Consider the following 18,119-nt stretch of genomic DNA (forward strand, 5'->3'; position numbering starts at 1 on the left):
ACCGGGATGAAGGTGAGGAGGGGGTCCCCCCATCACCCCCCCCAGCCCCACCCCAACCCGTCCCAGCAGTCGGTGCCGCCATGCTCAGTGCTGGCTGCCTCCTGGGGGTCTTCTCGGGTGGTTGACCTCTGGCAGGTCGAGGACCTGGATCGACTGAACATCATCCATGTCACGGGGACGAAGGGCAAGGTGAGGCAGATGGGCAGTGCTGGGGGGCAAGGGGGGGCCTCCAGCCTCTCTGGCTCCGTTTGCCCCAGCACGGGGGGGTTAACGCTGCTGTCTCCCCAGGGCTCAGTGTGCGCCTTCGCTGAGTGCATCCTCCGCAACTACGGGCTGAAGACGGGCTTTTACAGGTGAGTGGGGGGAGTCAGGAGGGTTTGGGGGGGCTGGTGGCACTGTGCCCGACTGTGCCGCCCTCTCCTGCTCTGCCCCCCCAGCTCCCCTCACCTGGTGCAGGTGCGTGAGCGGATCCGCATCGATGGGCAGCCCATCAGCAAGGAGCAGTTCAGCAAGTACTTCTGGCTCGTTTACAGCCGCCTGGAGGAGACCAAGGTGGGGCTGGCGGGGGGTGCTCCCTCCCTCGAGGACCCCCCCTGGGCCATGTGCCCCAGTGCTGGTTGGGGATGCCCAGCAGATGTTGACACCCAACCCCCCCTGGGTGCCAGCCCTAGAGCAGGGTGCCAGCCCTGAACGTGGCTGCCAGCCCTGTGGGTGAGGGTGCCATCTCTCGAGCAGGGTGCCAGCCTTAGAGGACGGCGCCAGCCCTGCAGGCAAGGGAGCACCAGGCACGTCTGGGGCTCAGCCGCTGCCCTCACGGCCCCGTGGGTGGGGTGACAGCCGGACGGCATGACTGGCAGCAGGAGCCCCCTGCCGCTGGCTGTTGCCTCATGCTGGGGGACCTTGGGGTGCCCTGGAGGCAGGAGTGTCTTCACGCAGGCCCAGGTGGCCTGGGCCTGGCAGGCTGCAGTGTCTGTGCTGTCCCCCATTCCCAGGCAGCACCTGGTGGCTGCTGTGGCCGGGATGCCAGCAGCCACCTCCGCTGCTGCTCTGGCCTTGGCCCCCCCGTGCCCCCCGCCTTGGGGACCAGTTTCAGACACCCCCACGCCAAGATGCTCGCGTTGCACCCTGCCGCAGGCATCGCCGGGGGGACGGCAGCCCCCACCGGGCACCCCGGGCCCCGTGTCCTGCCCTGGCTGTGGGGTCCCCTCGCCACAGCCCCTGGGTGCAGGAGCCAGGGAGCAGAAAGGCTGTGGAATCCCTGGCGGGTTTCAGCACGCAGGAGACACGGTGCCACGGTGACGTGCTTTAGGGCCACCAGCACCAGGGGCGGTGGGTGCCCCGGGCGGTGCGGCGGGGAGGCAGGGGGCTGCTGCGGCGGGGGCGGGGCTGGCTGCAAGGGCGGGGCTGGCGGGGGCGGGGCTGGCGGGGGCGGGGCTGGCGGGGGCAAGCTCCGCCCGCCCAGGAGCCCCGAGGGAGCCGCGTTGCTGCGGAAGGGGCTGTGACGCGCGCGGGAGGGGCAGAACGCGGTGCTGTAGCGACGGCCGCGGCAGCCATGGCCAAGCGGTACGACATGGCGGAGTGTCCCTTCTGCGATGAGGTCTCTAAGTACGAGAAGCTCGCCAAGATCGGGCAGGGAACCTTCGGGTGAGTGCCCGGCCCGCCCCGCCGTCGGGCCTGCTGCTCGGGGCCGGCCCCCTGGGCCCCGCGGCCCGCCCGCCCCAGGCCCGGGCGCCGCCCGCTTGGGTCTCCCTTCCTCGGCCAGCGCTCCGGCCGCGGGGGCCGGCCTGGCCCCTCAGCCCTCCTTTCGCCGGCCCCGGCGCCCCGCTCTGGCAGAGCAGAGTTCCCTCTGGAGACGGGCGGGGCGGGGCCCTGCACCTTTGCCCAAAACGTGCAGTTTCGGCCCGAATCCTTGGGGGGCTCCTGGGCTGGCTCGGCTCGGCCGCTGCTGAGGGCCTTTGGTCCGAGCGGGATGTGGCTGGGTCGGATGGCGGGTCAGCACAGAGCGGTTGTCTCGTCTTTGTGTCTTGTTTGCTGGTGTTCCCGGTCAGGAGCACCTGGCTGCGTCCCTTCTGCCTTGCGCTGCTCAGTGGTTTCATTCTGGTTTTACAGGGAAGTTTTCAAAGCCAGACACCGGCAGACAGGCAAGAGAGTAGCACTGAAGAAAGTGTTGATGGAAAATGAGGAGGGGGTAACTGCAGCAGCATGGCAGAAGAAGGGGGTAAGTGCCGGAACGTGGCTGGGCTGTGTTTGGGAAGGCCGGGGTGCGGGGTGCGGGGTGGCCCTTTGTCGTCGAAGGCTAATGTTTGGGACGGCATAGATGTGCTTTCGCAGAGTAAATGTGTTTCACAATATTTGCAGCTCTAATACGCTGTATCCTGAACCTGTAAGGGTGTGGACAGGACCCCAGCCCTGTGGCCTTTTTCCTCTCCTGCTGATACTGTGATAACGTTGGGCCTTGTGGCTTTGCCAGGGCCTACGGCTTGTTGTCAGCTTTCTGGCTGCAAAGGCAGCAGTGTGGTGCAGTCCCTGTGAGGTCACTGGGCTGCGTGGGACAGCTGCTGGGAGGTGGCGCTGCCCACGCGTTCCTCCTCCCATGCAAAAGCCTGTCATCCCCCCCCAGGCGCAGGGCTCCCCGCTGGCTGTTGTTTGTGGAGGAGCCGGGTAGTGTGTGAGGGGCACGTGCTCAGGGGTGTGCAAGAGATGGGAGAAGCTGGGGAGAGAGGTAACAGCTTAAACAGCGCAGGCAGTAGCTGGGGAGGCTGCTCTGCAGCTTGGGCCAGGCCGTACCGTGTGCCGTTACAAATGTGGAAGATGAGGAGAGGAGGGAGGGGTGCCTGCATGCCTGCCTCAGCACCACACAACCACTCTCCTGTGAAGGAACGTCCCTCCGCAGTGGTGCCCTGGTGGTAAATAAATGTGCACAGTACCGGTGTGGGTGTTTTATTTTAAAGCTCTGATCGGCCTTCAGTGACCTGTGACAGTGCTGCTCAAGCAGGTCCCCTGCCGAGCTGCCACGGTCACGTGTCTCCTGTTCTCTAGGCAGGGCTGGCCTGGTCTCACGCACCCCTAATCCCCGTCCTTTCTTTCGCCTTTCCAGTTCCCCATCACAGCCTTGCGAGAGATTAAAATCCTTCAGCTGCTCAAACATGAGAACGTGGTGAACCTCATAGAAATCTGCCGGACCAAAGGTAGCTTGCGGGGCTCTCTCTCGGGCTGGCTGCCAGCTTTTTTTTCAGCCCTCCTTCTCTGCTGAGCGGGCTGGTGTTTTGTGCTGGGCGTGGGGTCCTCTAGCTGGGCATAGGCCTCTGTCCCCGCCTGTGATGCGAGGGGTGATGGCGCACTCCTCTTGGAAAACAGTTTCTTATAGAGTTCGGGTGTTGCTGCACCTTGGCTGGAAAAAGCTGTGGTCAGTGCTGCTGGGATATGGGTGTGCTGTGGCAATGAATGCTGCCCCTATTGGAAAAGTCGTGAGAGGCTTGAGATAAACCCACACTGGAGAGGCTTTGAAGCAGAGGGTTTTGAGCCCGGAGCTGTGCACAGCCAGTTCCCTCCTGTCAGGACCTCTAGCTGTCCCTCTCAGTTGGCTTGCGATGGTTTGTGGCAGCTCTGTGCTGATGCTCCAGCTCCAGCTGGAGACTTGCTTGGCTTTCTGTGGATGGCAGCGACTGCTCGTGCTGTGAGAGCTGGGACTCCACTCGGGGTGGCCCTGAGCTGCTCTTCCACCTCCTCGCTTCTACCTCACGTGGTGTGCCCCTGCTGCGTGACTGGCACGCTCAGTGCGCTTGGCCTGGCTCCGTTTCCAGTCAAGTTGCTTTAAAGCACTTGGTAGCTTTTATACGTCATTGTCTTCTGTGGATTTGTATTGTAAAAAATACTTTTGAAAGTGACAGCTGATGTTCAAGCCTGCCATTCTCTATATTCAGTCGCTTCCGTGAAATAAAAATGAAAGTGGCAGGTATCTGGTGCTGGTGTGTTTTTAAAAGTTCACTGAACTGGTAGAAGTGTTTGGCCCGGGACCAGGAACTTGAAGTTGCTCTAGTCCTCTACAGCACGTAGATTATAGTCCTCCGAACAGGTATGAGTAGAAACACTGACAAGTTAATTTTGAATTCACTGTGCGATTAAACAAGTTGTGATGGTGTACCCAAGGTAACTATTTTTGTAGCCGTGTCGGTCGTTTGTGTTTTGTTTGAATTCCAGTTTTCACCCAGATCTACTTTGACCTCAGTTTCCAGTAAAGCAGAAATATTGCATGTGCTGTTCTCAAACTTGTAAGCGCCTCTCTTTTTAGGTGGGAAAGGTGTGGTAGGGGCCATATGTGTGTAAGGAATTGCAAACCTGGTAGAGCAGGCACCCTGCTGGCTGGCAGAGTGGTGCGTTTCTGTGAGGGCTGAGCTTGGCTGTCATTGTCCAGTAGGAGCTGCTGATCGGCAAGTTTTGCCGATTACAGCTGATGAAAATCAGCTTTCTTTTTACAGTTTTGCATGTGTGCTCTAGGAACAGGATTGAAATAGACTGCTTCATTTGGGGCTTCCTGTTAGTGACTTTAAATTGCAGTTGGAGTTGGAGTTTGAAATCGCTTTGATCCAGAGCAGCCCATTTTCACAGATGATGTTTGAGGCTGCAGAAACCCCCGCTTTCTAATACGCTGTTAGACAGATTTTTCTCCGTTTCTGCATTTTCGCTGGGGCTGTCTTTGCGGGCGTCTCCGTTATCCCTGACGCGATTGGTGGTAGTGCTTGGCTGGCAGCTAGTGGTGTGTGCACCTACCAGCCGTGGCTTGCAGGGAGGAAACCCCACAGCCGTTACGCGCACAGAGCAATACAAAACGAAGCTTTCAAAGATTTTTGTGCCCTTGCCTTGCCTGTCTGATCACGTTCACGACTCTGATCCTCATCCTCTATTCTTCTGTTGCTAGTTGTGGGTCTTGGGGCCTGCAGGCTGTTTCTGGTTCTGTGCGTGCCGGTGCCCTGAGGTTTTGTCTAGTGAGCGCTGTATGTATGAGCAGCAGGGTGGCCGGAGGCCAGGAGGAGCTGTGCTGGGGTTAAGGGTCCCTCCTTGCTTCTCCCATAGCCTCTCCATACAACCGCTGCAAGGGCAGCATCTACCTTGTGTTTGACTTCTGCGAGCACGACCTGGCTGGCCTTCTCAGCAATGCCCGTGTCAAGTTCACGCTCTCAGAGATCAAGAAAGTGATGCAGATGCTGTTGAACGGCCTTTACTACATCCACAGGAACAAGGTACCGGCCAGAGCTGTGCTGTGCTCTGAGGTCACCCTGCTTTCTGTGGCTTTCCAAGGAGTGGGTGTCTTAGCACAGGCTGGAGGGAAGTCCTTGCTTGTCCTCCGCCTCTGGAGCTGCTGGCACCAAGGAGGTGCTGGCACCAGGCGCCCAGGGAGGGTACCTGAACGGCTTAACCTTTTGGCGTCTGTCCTGGTACAGATCTTGCATCGAGACCTGAAAGCTGCAAATGTCCTGATCACGCGGGACGGAGTGCTGAAGCTTGCGGACTTTGGGCTGGCTCGAGCTTTCAGCCTGGCTAAGAACAGCCAGCCAAACTGCTACACCAACCGGGTGGTGACTCTGTGGTACCGGCCGCCAGAGCTGCTCCTAGGTAGGAGGTGATGGGCTCTGCCGGCTTCTCTGTCCTTCTCATTCCCCTGGGTGACTAACGCGACATCTCTGTTTAGGGGAGCGGGACTATGGTCCCCCCATTGACCTCTGGGGTGCAGGGTGCATCATGGCAGAGATGTGGACCCGCAGCCCCATCATGCAAGGGAACACAGAGCAGCACCAGCTCACCCTCATCAGCCAGCTCTGCGGATCCATCACACCGGAGGTGAGGGCGTGAGCGTGAGCGAGCTGCAGAGAGCGGAGGGAGGCGAGAGGCGGTGGTGTGGGCAGGTTCTGGGATCGGCCGTTCCTGGGCCTCTTCCCATGCCCGCTGCTGGCAGGGAGGCTGGGGAAGCTCTGGCAAACTCTGCTTGCCTCCCGGCAGCCCCGTGCACGGTGGGGCACTGCGCTTGCCTTGCTACTCTGTGTAGACTACAGCTGTCCCATCGCTCATGTTAACCTCGTGAGGAGAAAAGGGTGAACCTGCCTCCCAGACCCCCTTCGGCAGGGGTGGCTTGTGTCCTTGTGTTTGAGCACAGAGACGATGCTGGCTGCTCCAGCTGTGAAAGAACAGAACATTGCACGTAGGAATCTGTTCTAGCCTGTGTTTGGGGGTTGTCTCACAGAGAAACACCCTTTGAATTTCTGCTTAAAGAAGGGTGGGGGTTTGGGTTTTTTTGTTTGTTTTGTGTTGAGAGGTTTGCCCTCTGGTGCTTTGAACTGGTCACCTCGAAAAGCCTCTTCAGTTCTGTCTTGTCACTCGCGGCATCGGCTCCGTTCTGGTGGGAGCATTTAGCTCTTTCTCAGCTCCTTCTTTAATGGCGGCTTGTCCTGCCCTCTTGTGGGGGATTGAGCTGGGGGATCTCTTGGCCGGGGCTGTGATCTGGGGGTTGTGTTGTGCAGGCAGCTGCAGAGGCCTGATGCCTGTCCTGCATGCGTTATGTACGTACATTGGAGGGGTTTTCTCTTGTATGTAAATACCTGGTGTGGTCTCTCAGATCAGGGTTGGGGTAAGTGCTGGTGACTGCAGCAGGCTTTGCTTCCTAAGGATAAAAGGAGCCACAGACATCCTGGTTGTTACTTAGCAATCGGGTTTGTGGCTTTACCTTTCTGGATGCTGTAGCTGGCATGAGCCTCGCTCTCTTGTAGCTCTTTCGTGGGAGAACCAGAAATCCTGGAGCATCCTGCAAGCTGTTTCCATTCCAGCAGGCCTCCGTCCCGACTTGCCCACGTGTCTCCAGGCTTTAGCGTACCCTTTAGGGCCTCCTTCATGCTGTGGGAACAAGGTCTGCCAGTTTGGAGGTTATAAAATAGTATTGTTCTCCCTGCAGACCTCACCCGAATTTGCCTGAGGGTGTTCGCATCAAGAATGGCTTGTCCTCTCTGTAACTATTTCCTCCCAACCCTGCTTTCCTGCCCCTTCCCAGGCTTGGCCAAATGTGGGTAAATACGAGCTGTACCAGAAGCTGGATCTTCCCAAGGGTCAGAAGCGCAAGGTGAAGGATTGCCTGAAAGCCTACGTCGGAGACCCCTACGCACTCGACCTCATCGACAAGCTGCTGGTGCTGGATCCCGCCCAGCGGATCGACAGCGATGATGCCCTGAACCACGACTTCTTCTGGTCCGACCCCATGCCCTCGGACCTCAAAAACATGCTGTCCACCCTCAACCAGTCCATGTTCGAGTACCTGGCCCCACCGCACAGGAGGGGTGGGCACATGCCCCAGCAGCCGTTCCAGGGCAGGAACCCGGCCGCCACCAACCAGGCTGGATTCGACCGAGTGTTTTGAGTGGGGGCTTCCCCAGCGGGGTCCCAGCTGGGCTACTCCGCAGGCTGCATTCAGCGGGGATGTCCTGGCAAGGTCTTTCTGTCTGGGAAAGGACTTTCTTCAAGGCGAAGCGCCTGCTGGCTTTAACTCGGCTCTGAGATCTCGTGCGGCAGCTCAGCCACCACGGAGCCGCTACAGAAGGTGATACCTGCAAGCCTGCAGCTGTTTCCCTGCAGCTTTGTTACAGAGCTCCCGCACCTCCCCCCCTCGCCCCAGCAGAAGTCTGTACTGGTTGTGTAAATCTTGTAGAACGATTGTTATGGACCTGGTGATGGAGCATGTGGCTTTGTTAGTGCTGGGGCTCTTGGCAAACAGTGCCATGAGTGGGAGGACTGGGAGTAGCTGCCCTGGACCAAAGTTGGCCCTACTGGGAGCTGCCTTCAGCTCTTCAGGGTGGTTGTAGCTCCTGCATAGTGTATCCTTTGAAGCACTGGTGGAGGATGACACAGAAGTGTCCTGGGGAAAGCAGAGTCACTCTAGACAGTGTGAGTGACTCTCGCTGCAGTTTGGGCTGGAGCGTCGAAAGGTGCTCACCAGGCCCGTTGCTCCATACAGCCAGGATTTATGGTGGGAATCGCGTGGTTGCAGCGTCCGTGCTTTCTTCATGGCAAACTGCAATTGGGGGTCTTGTCAGACACACCCCGGCTGCGGTGTGCTTTCCCTGTGGCGCTGGCTGTGGCGGGAGTTTGGATGGGGAAGGGAGTTGGGAGCGCTGGCCTCAGCCTGGGGTGAGACCTGCTGTCTGCAGGGATTTCACAGTGGCGTGGCAGCGCTGGGAACACTGTGGTGGGAGCAGGGTGACTCTTCGATCACTCACGTGTCCACTCCTCTGTCCTGGAGCTCTTTGCACGAGCCTAGAGCAAGACTGCCGCCTTCCCCGGCTGCAGCGACCAGCCTGATGCACTGGGACGGTGTGCGCACACCTGCCAGAGCTCGCCAGGCCTGAGTTACGCGGCGCAGAGCGATCCTTGCGCTCCTTCACCCGGGCCGTTGGCTGAACCCTTTGTCTTCCATGGCCGTCAGCTGCAGCTGGCCGTCTTCTCGGCGAGCCCCATGGATCGATCCCAGGACTTTCAAACAGCTGATGTGTACAGTATGTGGTGGGTGATAACCTTTGGCCTTGGATAGGTTGTCTGTTAACCAGGGTTAATGGCAAAAGCCCCGTCGGTAGCACAGGGCCTGGGTGAGGAAGCCGGGGCGAGCAGGGCCGCTCTCAGGACAAGAAGGGAGCATGATCAAGGGCGTGTATGAGGTAAATCTTTCTGGGAAGAGCGTCCGGCTGGGGGGGAGCCTGGTTTCCTTGGGGGAAAAATGAAGTTGGTTGCAAGCAGTAAGCTAGATGACTTCTGCCGGCTGTGAATAAACACGCTGCTGTCCCCAAGGGCTGGCTGGGACCTGCCGCGATTTCTGCCTGAGCACGGAGGGCAGCTGTGAAACGGCACCTTCGGCCTGCCCAGGGCGGGTGCCCGGGCCTGGGGGCGGCATCGCGGCTCCCCCCAGGGCTGCCCTCCCGGGGTCCCGGCTCTGCCCCCCCCCCGCGCTGTAGCCGGAGGGTGGGTCGGTGCTATGAGCGCTGCAGCGGGTGATGAACGCGGCAGCGCCGGTAGCTGAGGGGGGGCGGGGGGGGGCCGGGGCGGCCTTGGCGCTGGGGGGAGCCCCCCCGGCTGCCGGGGGCTGCCCGCCCCGGGCGGTGAGGGGGCCCCCGCGCCGCTGCAGCCCCTCGCTAATATGGCGGCGCCGCGCGACGTGGCGAAGCACCGCCCGTGTCAAAGACGGCGGCGGGCGCGCGGCGGGGCGCGGGGCAGCGGGATGGTGGCGCGGGGGCTGCGCGCGTTGCGCGGAGCGGTGCGGACCGCTGCCGGGCGCCGGTTCAGCACGCGGCCTGCGCGCGCCCCCGCCACGGATTACCAGGTACCACGGATTAGCAGCAGGCGGGGAGCGGGACCTTGCGCCGGGGGCGCGGGGGGGGGGGGGGGGGGCACGGGGCGGTTGGGGTCGCGCGGGGGGTGTCCCGCCGTACCGGGCGTGGGAGGGCAGCGGCGGCCCCTTCCCGAGACACCGGCCTGCGGGCTCCCGGGTGGGCGGGAGGGGGTCCCGGCGCCGCCGCTCGCCGTGCCTTCTGCCGGGGGCGGCCGGTGCCCGAAGGTCGCCCTGCGAAGCGCCGTCCGCCGCGGCAGCCCCGGGAGCGCGGCCAGCAGCCGCGCCGCGTCCCGGGCGGGGCCTCGGGCATCCCGAGCCCGTGCGGCTGCCGGGCGCCGCGGGGGCGCCGGCGGTCCCGGGGCCGGGGGCGGTGCGGAAGCCCCGGAGCTGCCCCACGCTCACCAGGGCAGGATGCGCCGCCGGTGCCGCTCTGCTGCCTGCATGGGGTCCGGCTGCTCGGGGGGTCCCCGCACCGGGGCCACTGGCTTGTCCCACGCCAGGTCCCGCTGCGGCAGGGCCAAGCGTGCGGGCCCGGGGGGCTCGGTGGCCCCCGGCAGCGGCCGTGCCGCGCAGCGGCTGTGCCAGATGCACCGTGCAGGTGCAGTTCCGCGGCTGCGGTTGCGGCCCCGGTTCGAGCCGGCGGGCAGGCATGGTGGCACTGGAGCGCCGCCCGCTCGCACCCATGGGTGGCCTTGTCCCGCCGGGCAGGGGTGGGTGCCGGGTGCTGGGCTGCCCTGTGCCCCCCCGCGGGGCCAAGGGGCACCGGTGGAGGGGTGGCTCCCCTTGCCCAGAAGGAGCCCGTCCGCGCGGCGTCCCCCAAACAGGTGCTGGCACTGTCAGCGTGTCACCGCGGGGCCACGGCGGCAGCCAGCGGGCACGGCTGCGAGAGCCAAACCCGATGGGGTGGATCGGGCTGGGCTGGGCTGGCCCCTGGGGCTGTGGCGGTGGGCCCAGCCCCGAGGCTGTGGTGATGGGCGCCATCCTGACCGCCCCCAGGGATCTTTCCAGGACACCATCCGGACCCTCAACACCCTGCAGACCAATGCCAGCGACCTGGAGCAGGTGAAGCGGGAGCGCAGCGACCCCCAGGCCCAGCTGGAAGCCATGCAGGGCTTTTTGGAGCGGACCGGGATGAAGGTGAGGAGGGGGTCCCCCCATCACCCCACCCAGCCCACCCCCCCCCCCCGTCCCAGCAGTGGTGCCGCCATGCTCGGTGCTGGCTGCCTCCTGGGGGTCTTCTCGGGTGGTTGACCTCTGGCAGGTCGAGGACCTGGATCGACTGAACGTCATCCATGTCACGGGGACGAAGGGCAAGGTGAGGCAGATGGGCAGTGCTGGGGGGCAAGGGGGGGCCTCCAGCCTCTCTGGCTCCGTTTGCCCCAGCACGGGGGGGTTAACGCTGCTGTCTCCCCAGGGCTCAGTGTGCGCCTTCGCTGAGTGCATCCTCCGCAACTACGGGCTGAAGACGGGCTTTTACAGGTGAGTGGGGGGGGTCAGGAGGGTTTGGGGGGGCTGGTGGCACTGTGCCCGACTGTGCCCCCCCTCTCCTGCTCTGCCCCCCCAGCTCCCCTCACCTGGTGCAGGTGCGTGAGCGGATCCGCATCGATGGGCAGCCCATCAGCAAGGAGCAGTTCAGCAAGTACTTCTGGCTCGTTTACAGCCGCCTGGAGGAGACCAAGGTGGGGCTGGCGGGGGGTGCTCCCTCCCTCGAGGACCCCCCCTGGGCCATGTGCCCCAGTGCTGGTTGGGGATGCCCAGCAGGTGTTGACACCCAACCCCCCCTGGGTGCCAGCCCTAGAGCAGGGTGCCAGCCCTGAACGTGGGTGCCAGCCCTGTGGGTGAGGGTGCCATCTCTCGAGCAGGGTGCCAGCCTTAGAGGACGGCGCCAGCCCTGCAGGCAAGGGAGCACCAGGCACGTCTGGGGCTCAGCCGCTGCCCTCACGGCCCCGTGGGTGGGGTGACAGCCGGACGGCATGACTGGCAGCAGGAGCCCCCTGCCGCTGGCTGTTGCCTCATGCTGGGGGACCTTGGGGTGCCCTGGAGGCAGGAGTGTCTTCACGCAGGCCCAGGTGGCCTGGGCCTGGCAGGCTGCAGTGTCTGTGCTGTCCCCCATTCCCAGGCAGCACCTGGTGGCTGCCGTGGCCGGGATGCCAGCAGCCACCTCCGCTGCTGCTCTGGCCTTGGCCCCCCCGTGCCCCCCGCCTTGGGGACCAGTTTCAGACACCCCCACGCCAAGATGCTCGCGTTGCACCCTGCCGCAGGCATCGCCGGGGGGACGGCAGCCCCCACCGGGCACGTCTGTGCCCCCCGGGCCCCGTGTCCTGCCCTGGCTGTGGGGTCCCCTCGCCACAGCCCCTGGGTGCAGGAGCCAGGGAGCAGAAAGGCTGTGGAATCCCTGGCGGGTTTCAGCACGCAGGAGACACGGTGCCACGGTGACGTGCTTTAGGGCCACCAGCACCAGGGGCGGTGGGTGCCCCGGGCGGTGCGGCGGGGAGCAGGGGGCTGCTGCGGCGGGGGCGGGGCTGGCTGCAAGGCGGGGCTGGCGGGGGCGGGGCTGGCGGGGGCGGGGCTGGCGGGGGGCAAGCTCCGCCCGCCCAGGAGCCCCGAGGGAGCCGCGTTGCTGCGGAAGGGGCTGTGACGCGCGCGGGAGGGGCAGAACGCGGTGCTGTAGCGACGGCTGCGGCAGCCATGGCCAAGCGGTACGACATGGCGGAGTGTCCCTTCTGCGATGAGGTCTCTAAGTACGAGAAGCTCGCCAAGATCGGGCAGGGAACCTTCGGGTGAGTGCCCGGCCCGCCCCGCCGTCGGGCCTGCTGCTCGGGGCCGGCCCCCTGGGCCCCGCGGCCCGCCCGCCCCAGGCCCGGGCGCCGCCCGCTTGGGTCTCCCTTCCTCGGCCAGCGCTCCGGCCGCGGGGGCCGGCCTGGCCCCTCAGCCCTCCTTTCGCCGGCCCGGCGCCCCGCTCTGGCAGAGCAGAGTTCCCTCTGGAGACGGGCGGGGCGGGGCCCTGCACCTTTGCCCAAAACGTGCAGTTTCGGCCCGAATCCTTGGGGGGGCTCCTGGGCTGGCTCGGCTCGGCCGCTGCTGAGGGCCTTTGGTCCGAGCGGGATGTGGCTGGGTCGGATGGCGGGTCAGCACAGAGCGGTTGTCTCGTCTTTGTGTCTTGTTTGCTGGTGTTCCCGGTCAGGAGCACCTGGCTGCGTCCCTTCTGCCTTGCGCTGCTCAGTGGTTTCATTCTGGTTTTACAGGGAAGTTTTCAAAGCCAGACACCGGCAGACAGGCAAGAGAGTAGCACTGAAGAAAGTGTTGATGGAAAATGAGGAGGGGGTAACTGCAGCAGCATGGCAGAAGAAGGGGGTAAGTGCCGGAACGTGGCTGGGCTGTGTTTGGGAAGGCCGGGGTGCGGGGTGCGGGGTGGCCCTTTGTCGTCGAAGGCTGATGTTTGGGACGGCATAGATGTGCTTTCACAGAGTAAATGTGTTTCACAATATTTGCAGCTCTAATACGCTGTATCCTGAACCTGTAAGGGTGTGGACAGGACCCCAGCCCTGTGGCCTTTTTCCTCTCCTGCTGATACTGTGATAACGTTGGGCCTTGTGGCTTTGCCAGGGCCTACGGCTTGTTGTCACCTTTCTGGCTGCAAAGGCAGCAGTGTGGTGCAGTCCCTGTGAGGTCACTGGGCTGCATGGGACAGCTGCTGGGAGGTGGCCCACACGTTCCTCCTCCCGTGCAAAAGCCTGTCATCCCCCCCCAGGCGCAGGGCTCCCCGCTGGCTGTTGTTTGTGGAGGAGCCGGGTAGTGTGTGAGGGGCACGTGCTCAGGGGTGTGCAAGAGATGGGAGAAGCTGGGGAGAGAGGTAACAGCTTAAACAGCGCAGGCAGTAGCTGGGGAGGCTGCTCTGCAGCTTGGGCCAGGCCGTACCGTGTGCCGTTACAAATGTGGAAGATGAGGAGAGGAGGGAGGGGTGCCTGCATGCCTGCCTCAGCACCACACAACCACTCTCCTGTGAAGGAACGTCCCTCCGCAGTGGTGCCCTGGTGGTAAATAAATGTGCACAGTACCGGTGTGGGTGTTTTATTTTAAAGCTCTGATCGGCCTTCAGTGACCTGTGACAGTGCTGCTCAAGCAGGTCCCCTGCCGAGCTGCCACGGTCACGTGTCTCCTGTTCTCTAGGCAGGGGTGGCCTGGTCTCACGCACCCCTAATCCCCGTCCTTTCTTTCGCCTTTCCAGTTCCCCATCACAGCCTTGCGAGAGATTAAAATCCTCCAGCTGCTCAAACATGAGAACGTGGTGAACCTCATCGAAATCTGCAGGACCAAAGGTAGCTTGCGGGGCTCTCTCTCGGGCTGGCTGCCAGCTTTTTTTTCAGCCCTCCTTCTCTGCTGAGCGGGCTGGTGTTTTGTGCTGGGCGTGGGGTCCTCTAGCTGGGCATAGGCCTCTGTCCCCGCCTGTGATGCGAGGGGTGATGGCGCACTCCTCTTGGAAAACAGTTTCTTATAGAGTTCGGGTGTTGCTGCACCTTGGCTGGAAAAAGCTGTGGTCAGTGCTGCTGGGATATGGGTGTGCTGTGGCAATGAATGCTGCCCCTATTGGAAAAGTCCTGAGAGGCTTGAGATAAACCCACACTGGAGAGGCTTTGAAGCAGAGGGTTTTGAGCCCGGAGCTGTGCACAGCCAGTTCCCTCCTGTCAGGACCTCTAGCTGTCCCTCTCAGTTGGCTTGCGATGGTTTGTGGCAGCTCTGTGCTGATGCTCCAGCTCCAGCTGGAGACTTGCTTGGCTTTCTGTGGATGGCAGCGACTGCTCGTGCTGTGAGAGCTGGGACTCCACTCGGGGTGGCCCTGAGCTGCTCTTCCACCTCCTCGCTTCTACCTCACGTGGTGTGCCCCTGCTGCGTGACTGGCACGCTCAGTGCGCTTGGCCTGGCTCCGTTTCCAGTCAAGTTGCTTTAAAGCACTTGGTAGCTTTTATACGTCATTGTCTTCTGTGGATTTGTATTGTAAAAAATACTTTTGAAAGTGACAGCTGATGTTCAAGCCTGCCATTCTCTATATTCAGTCGCTTCCGTGAAATAAAAATGAAAGTGGCAGGTATCTGGTGCTGGTGTGTTTTTAAAAGTTCACTGAACTGGTAGAAGTGTTTGGCCCGGGACCAGGAACTTGAAGTTGCTCTAGTCCTCTACAGCACGTAGATTATAGTCCTCCGAACAGGTATAAGTAGAAACACTGACAAGTTAATTTTGAATTCACTGTGCGATTAAACAAGTTGTGATGGTGTACCCAAGGTAACTATTTTTGTAGCCGTGTCGGTCGTTTGTGTTTTGTTTGAATTCCAGTTTTCACCCAGATCTACTTTGACCTCAGTTTCCAGTAAAGCAGAAATATTGCATGTGCTGTTCTCAAACTTGTAAGCGCCTCTCTTTTTAGGTGGGAAAGGTGTGGTAGGGGCCATATGTGTGTAAGGAATTGCAAACCTGGTAGAGCAGGCACCCTGCTGGCTGGCAGAGTGGTGCGTTTCTGTGAGGGCTGAGCTTGGCTGTCATTGTCCAGTAGGAGCTGCTGATCGGCAAGTTTTGCCGATTACAGCTGATGAAAATCAGCTTTCTTTTTACTGTTTTGCATGTGTGCTCTAGGAACAGGATTGAAATAGACTGCTTCATTTGGGGCTTCCTGTTAGTGACTTTAAATTGCAGTTGGAGTTGGAGTTTGAAATCGCTTTGATCCAGAGCAGCCCATTTTCACAGATGATGTTTGAGGCTGCAGAAACCCCCGCTTTCTAATACGCTGTTAGACAGATTTTTCTCCGTTTCTGCATTTTCGCTGGGGCTGTCTTTGCGGGCGTCTCCGTTATCCCTGACGCGATTGGTGGTAGTGCTTGGCTGGCAGCTAGTGGTGTGTGCACCTACCAGCCGTGGCTTGCAGGGAGGAAACCCCACAGCCGTTACGCGCACAGAGCAATACAAAACGAAGCTTTCAAAGATTTTTGTGCCCTTGCCTTGCCTGTCTGATCACGTTCACGACTCTGATCCTCATCCTCTGTTCTTCTGTTGCTAGTTGTGGGTCTTGGGGCCTGCAGGCTGTTTCTGGTTCTGTGTGTGCCTGTGCCCTGAGGTTTTGTCTAGTGAGCGCTGTATGTATGAGCAGCAGGGTGGCCGGAGGCCAGGAGGGGCTGTGCTGGGGTTAAGGGTCCCTCCTTGCTTCTCCCATAGCCTCTCCATACAACCGCTGCAAGGGCAGCATCTACCTTGTGTTTGACTTCTGCGAGCACGACCTGGCTGGCCTTCTCAGCAATGCCCGTGTCAAGTTCACGCTCTCAGAGATCAAGAAAGTGATGCAGATGCTGTTGAACGGCCTTTACTACATCCACAGGAACAAGGTACCGGCCAGAGCTGTGCTGTGCTCTGAGGTCACCCTGCTTTCTGTGGCTTTCCAAGGAGTGGGTGTCTTAGCACAGGCTGGAGGGAAGTCCTTGCTTGTCCTCCGCCTCTGGAGCTGCTGGCACCAAGGAGGTGCTGGCACCAGGCGCCCAGGGAGGGTACCTGAACGGCTTAACCTTTTGGCGTCTGTCCTGGTACAGATCTTGCATCGAGACCTGAAAGCTGCAAATGTCCTGATCACGCGGGACGGAGTGCTGAAGCTTGCGGACTTTGGGCTGGCTCGAGCTTTCAGCCTGGCTAAGAACAGCCAGCCAAACCGCTACACCAACCGGGTGGTGACTCTGTGGTACCGGCCGCCAGAGCTGCTCCTAGGTAGGAGGTGATGGGCTCTGCCGGCTTCTCTGTCCTTCTCATTCCCCTGGGTGACTAACGCGACATCTCTGTTTAGGGGAGCGGGACTATGGTCCCCCCATTGACCTCTGGGGTGCAGGGTGCATCATGGCAGAGATGTGGACCCGCAGCCCCATCATGCAAGGGAACACAGAGCAGCACCAGCTCACCCTCATCAGCCAGCTCTGCGGATCCATCACACCGGAGGTGAGGGCGTGAGCGTGAGCGAGCTGCAGAGAGCGGAGAGAGGCGAGAGGCGGTGGTGTGGGCAGGTTCTGGGATCGGCCGTTCCTGGGCCTCTTCCCATGCCCGCTGCTGGCAGGGAGGCTGGGGAAGCTCTGGCAAACTCTGCTTGCCTCCCGGCAGCCCCGTGCACGGTGGGGCACTGCGCTTGCCTTGCTACTCTGTGTAGACTACAGCTGTCCCATCGCTCATGTTAACCTCGTGAGGAGAAAAGGGTGAACCTGCCTCCCAGACCCCCTTCGGCAGGGGTGGCTTGTGTCCTTGTGTTTGAGCACAGAGACGATGCTGGCTGCTCCAGCTGTGAAAGAACAGAACATTGCACGTAGGAATCTGTTCTAGCCTGTGTTTGGGGGTTGTCTCACAGAGAAACACCCTTTGAATTTCTGCTTAAAGAAGGGTGGGGTTTGGGTTTTTTTGTTTGTTTTGTGTTGAGAGGTTTGCCTCTGGTGCTTTGAACTGGTCACCTCGAAAAGCCTCTTCAGTTCTGTCTTGTCACTCGCGGCATCGGCTCCGTTCTGGTGGGAGCATTTAGCTCTTTCTCAGCTCCTTCTTTAATGGCGGCTTGTCCTGCCCTCTTGTGGGGGATTGAGCTGGGGGATCTCTTGGCCGGGGCTGTGATCTGGGGGTTGTGTTGTGCAGGCAGCTGCAGAGGCCTGATGCCTGTCCTGCATGCGTTATGTACGTACATTGAAGGGGTTTTCTCTTGTATGTAAATACCTGGTGTGGTCTCTCAGATCAGGGTTGGTGTAAGTGCTGGTGACTGCAGCAGGCTTTGCTTCCTAAGGATAAAAGGAGCCACAGACATCCTGGTTGTTACTTAGCAATCGGGTTTGTGGCTTTACCTTTCTGGATGCTGTAGCTGGCATGAGCCTCGCTCTCTTGTAGCTCTTTTGTGGGAGAACCAGAAATCCTGGAGCATCCTGCAAGCTGTTTCCATTCCAGCAGGCCTCCGTCCTGACTTGCCCACGTGTCTCCAGGCTTTAGCGTACCCTTTAGGGCCTCCTTCATGCTGTGGGAACAAGGTCTGCCAGTTTGGAGGTTATAAAATAGTATTGTTCTCCCTGCAGACCTCACCCGAATTTGCCTGAGGGTGTTCGCATCAAGAATGGCTTGTCCTCTCTGTAACTATTTCCTCCCAACCCTGCTTTCCTGCCCCTTCCCAGGCTTGGCCAAATGTGGGTAAATACGAGCTGTACCAGAAGCTGGATCTTCCCAAGGGTCAGAAGCGCAAGGTGAAGGATTGCCTGAAAGCCTACGTCGGAGACCCCTACGCACTCGACCTCATCGACAAGCTGCTGGTGCTGGATCCCGCCCAGCGGATCGACAGCGATGATGCCCTGAACCACGACTTCTTCTGGTCCGACCCCATGCCCTCGGACCTCAAAAACATGCTGTCCACCCTCAACCAGTCCATGTTCGAGTACCTGGCCCCACCGCACAGGAGGGGTGGGCACATGCCCCAGCAGCCGTTCCAGGGCAGGAACCCGGCCGCCACCAACCAGGCTGGATTCGACCGAGTGTTTTGAGTGGGGGCTTCCCCAGCGGGGTCCCAGCTGGGCTACTCCGCAGGCTGCATTCAGCGGGGATGTCCTGGCAAGGTCTTTCTGTCTGGGAAAGGACTTTCTTCAAGGCGAAGCGCCTGCTGGCTTTAACTCGGCTCTGAGATCTCGTGCGGCAGCTCAGCCACCACGGAGCCGCTACAGAAGGTGATACCTGCAAGCCTGCAGCTGTTTCCCTGCAGCTTTGTTATAGA

The 18,119-nt window shown here is 60.9% G+C and overlaps 2 protein-coding genes across 3 annotated transcripts; both read left to right on the forward strand.

Moving 5' to 3' along the window:
- The first annotated feature begins 284 nt into the window (after positions 1–284).
- LOC121094065 (cyclin-dependent kinase 9-like) lies at positions 285–7,713 on the forward strand. 2 transcript variants are annotated; one of them, XM_040607223.1, is made up of 8 exons: positions 285–353; positions 438–552; positions 2,110–2,218; positions 3,098–3,188; positions 5,074–5,240; positions 5,442–5,613; positions 5,690–5,838; positions 7,040–7,713. In XM_040607223.1, exons 2-8 carry the CDS (start codon positions 479–481, stop codon positions 7,400–7,402), a joined length of 1,125 nt encoding a protein of 374 aa, XP_040463157.1. In that variant the 5' UTR covers positions 285–353; positions 438–478; the 3' UTR covers positions 7,403–7,713. The 2 variants fall into 2 exon arrangements, with proteins under 2 accessions (XP_040463157.1, XP_040463156.1); XM_040607222.1 differs by lacking the exons at positions 285–353; positions 438–552 and adding an exon at positions 1,465–1,644.
- A 4,306-nt stretch (positions 7,714–12,019) lies between these two features.
- Positions 12,020–18,119, forward strand: LOC121094064 (cyclin-dependent kinase 9-like). The gene is made up of 7 exons (XM_040607221.1): positions 12,020–12,141; positions 12,607–12,715; positions 13,590–13,680; positions 15,566–15,732; positions 15,934–16,105; positions 16,182–16,330; positions 17,530–18,119. Exons 1-7 carry the CDS (start codon positions 12,050–12,052, stop codon positions 17,890–17,892), a joined length of 1,143 nt encoding a protein of 380 aa, XP_040463155.1. The 5' UTR covers positions 12,020–12,049; the 3' UTR covers positions 17,893–18,119.

This window comes from Falco naumanni, chromosome 9 (assembly GCF_017639655.2).
Source record: "Falco naumanni isolate bFalNau1 chromosome 9, bFalNau1.pat, whole genome shotgun sequence".
Classification (NCBI taxonomy): Eukaryota; Metazoa; Chordata; class Aves; order Falconiformes; family Falconidae; genus Falco; species Falco naumanni.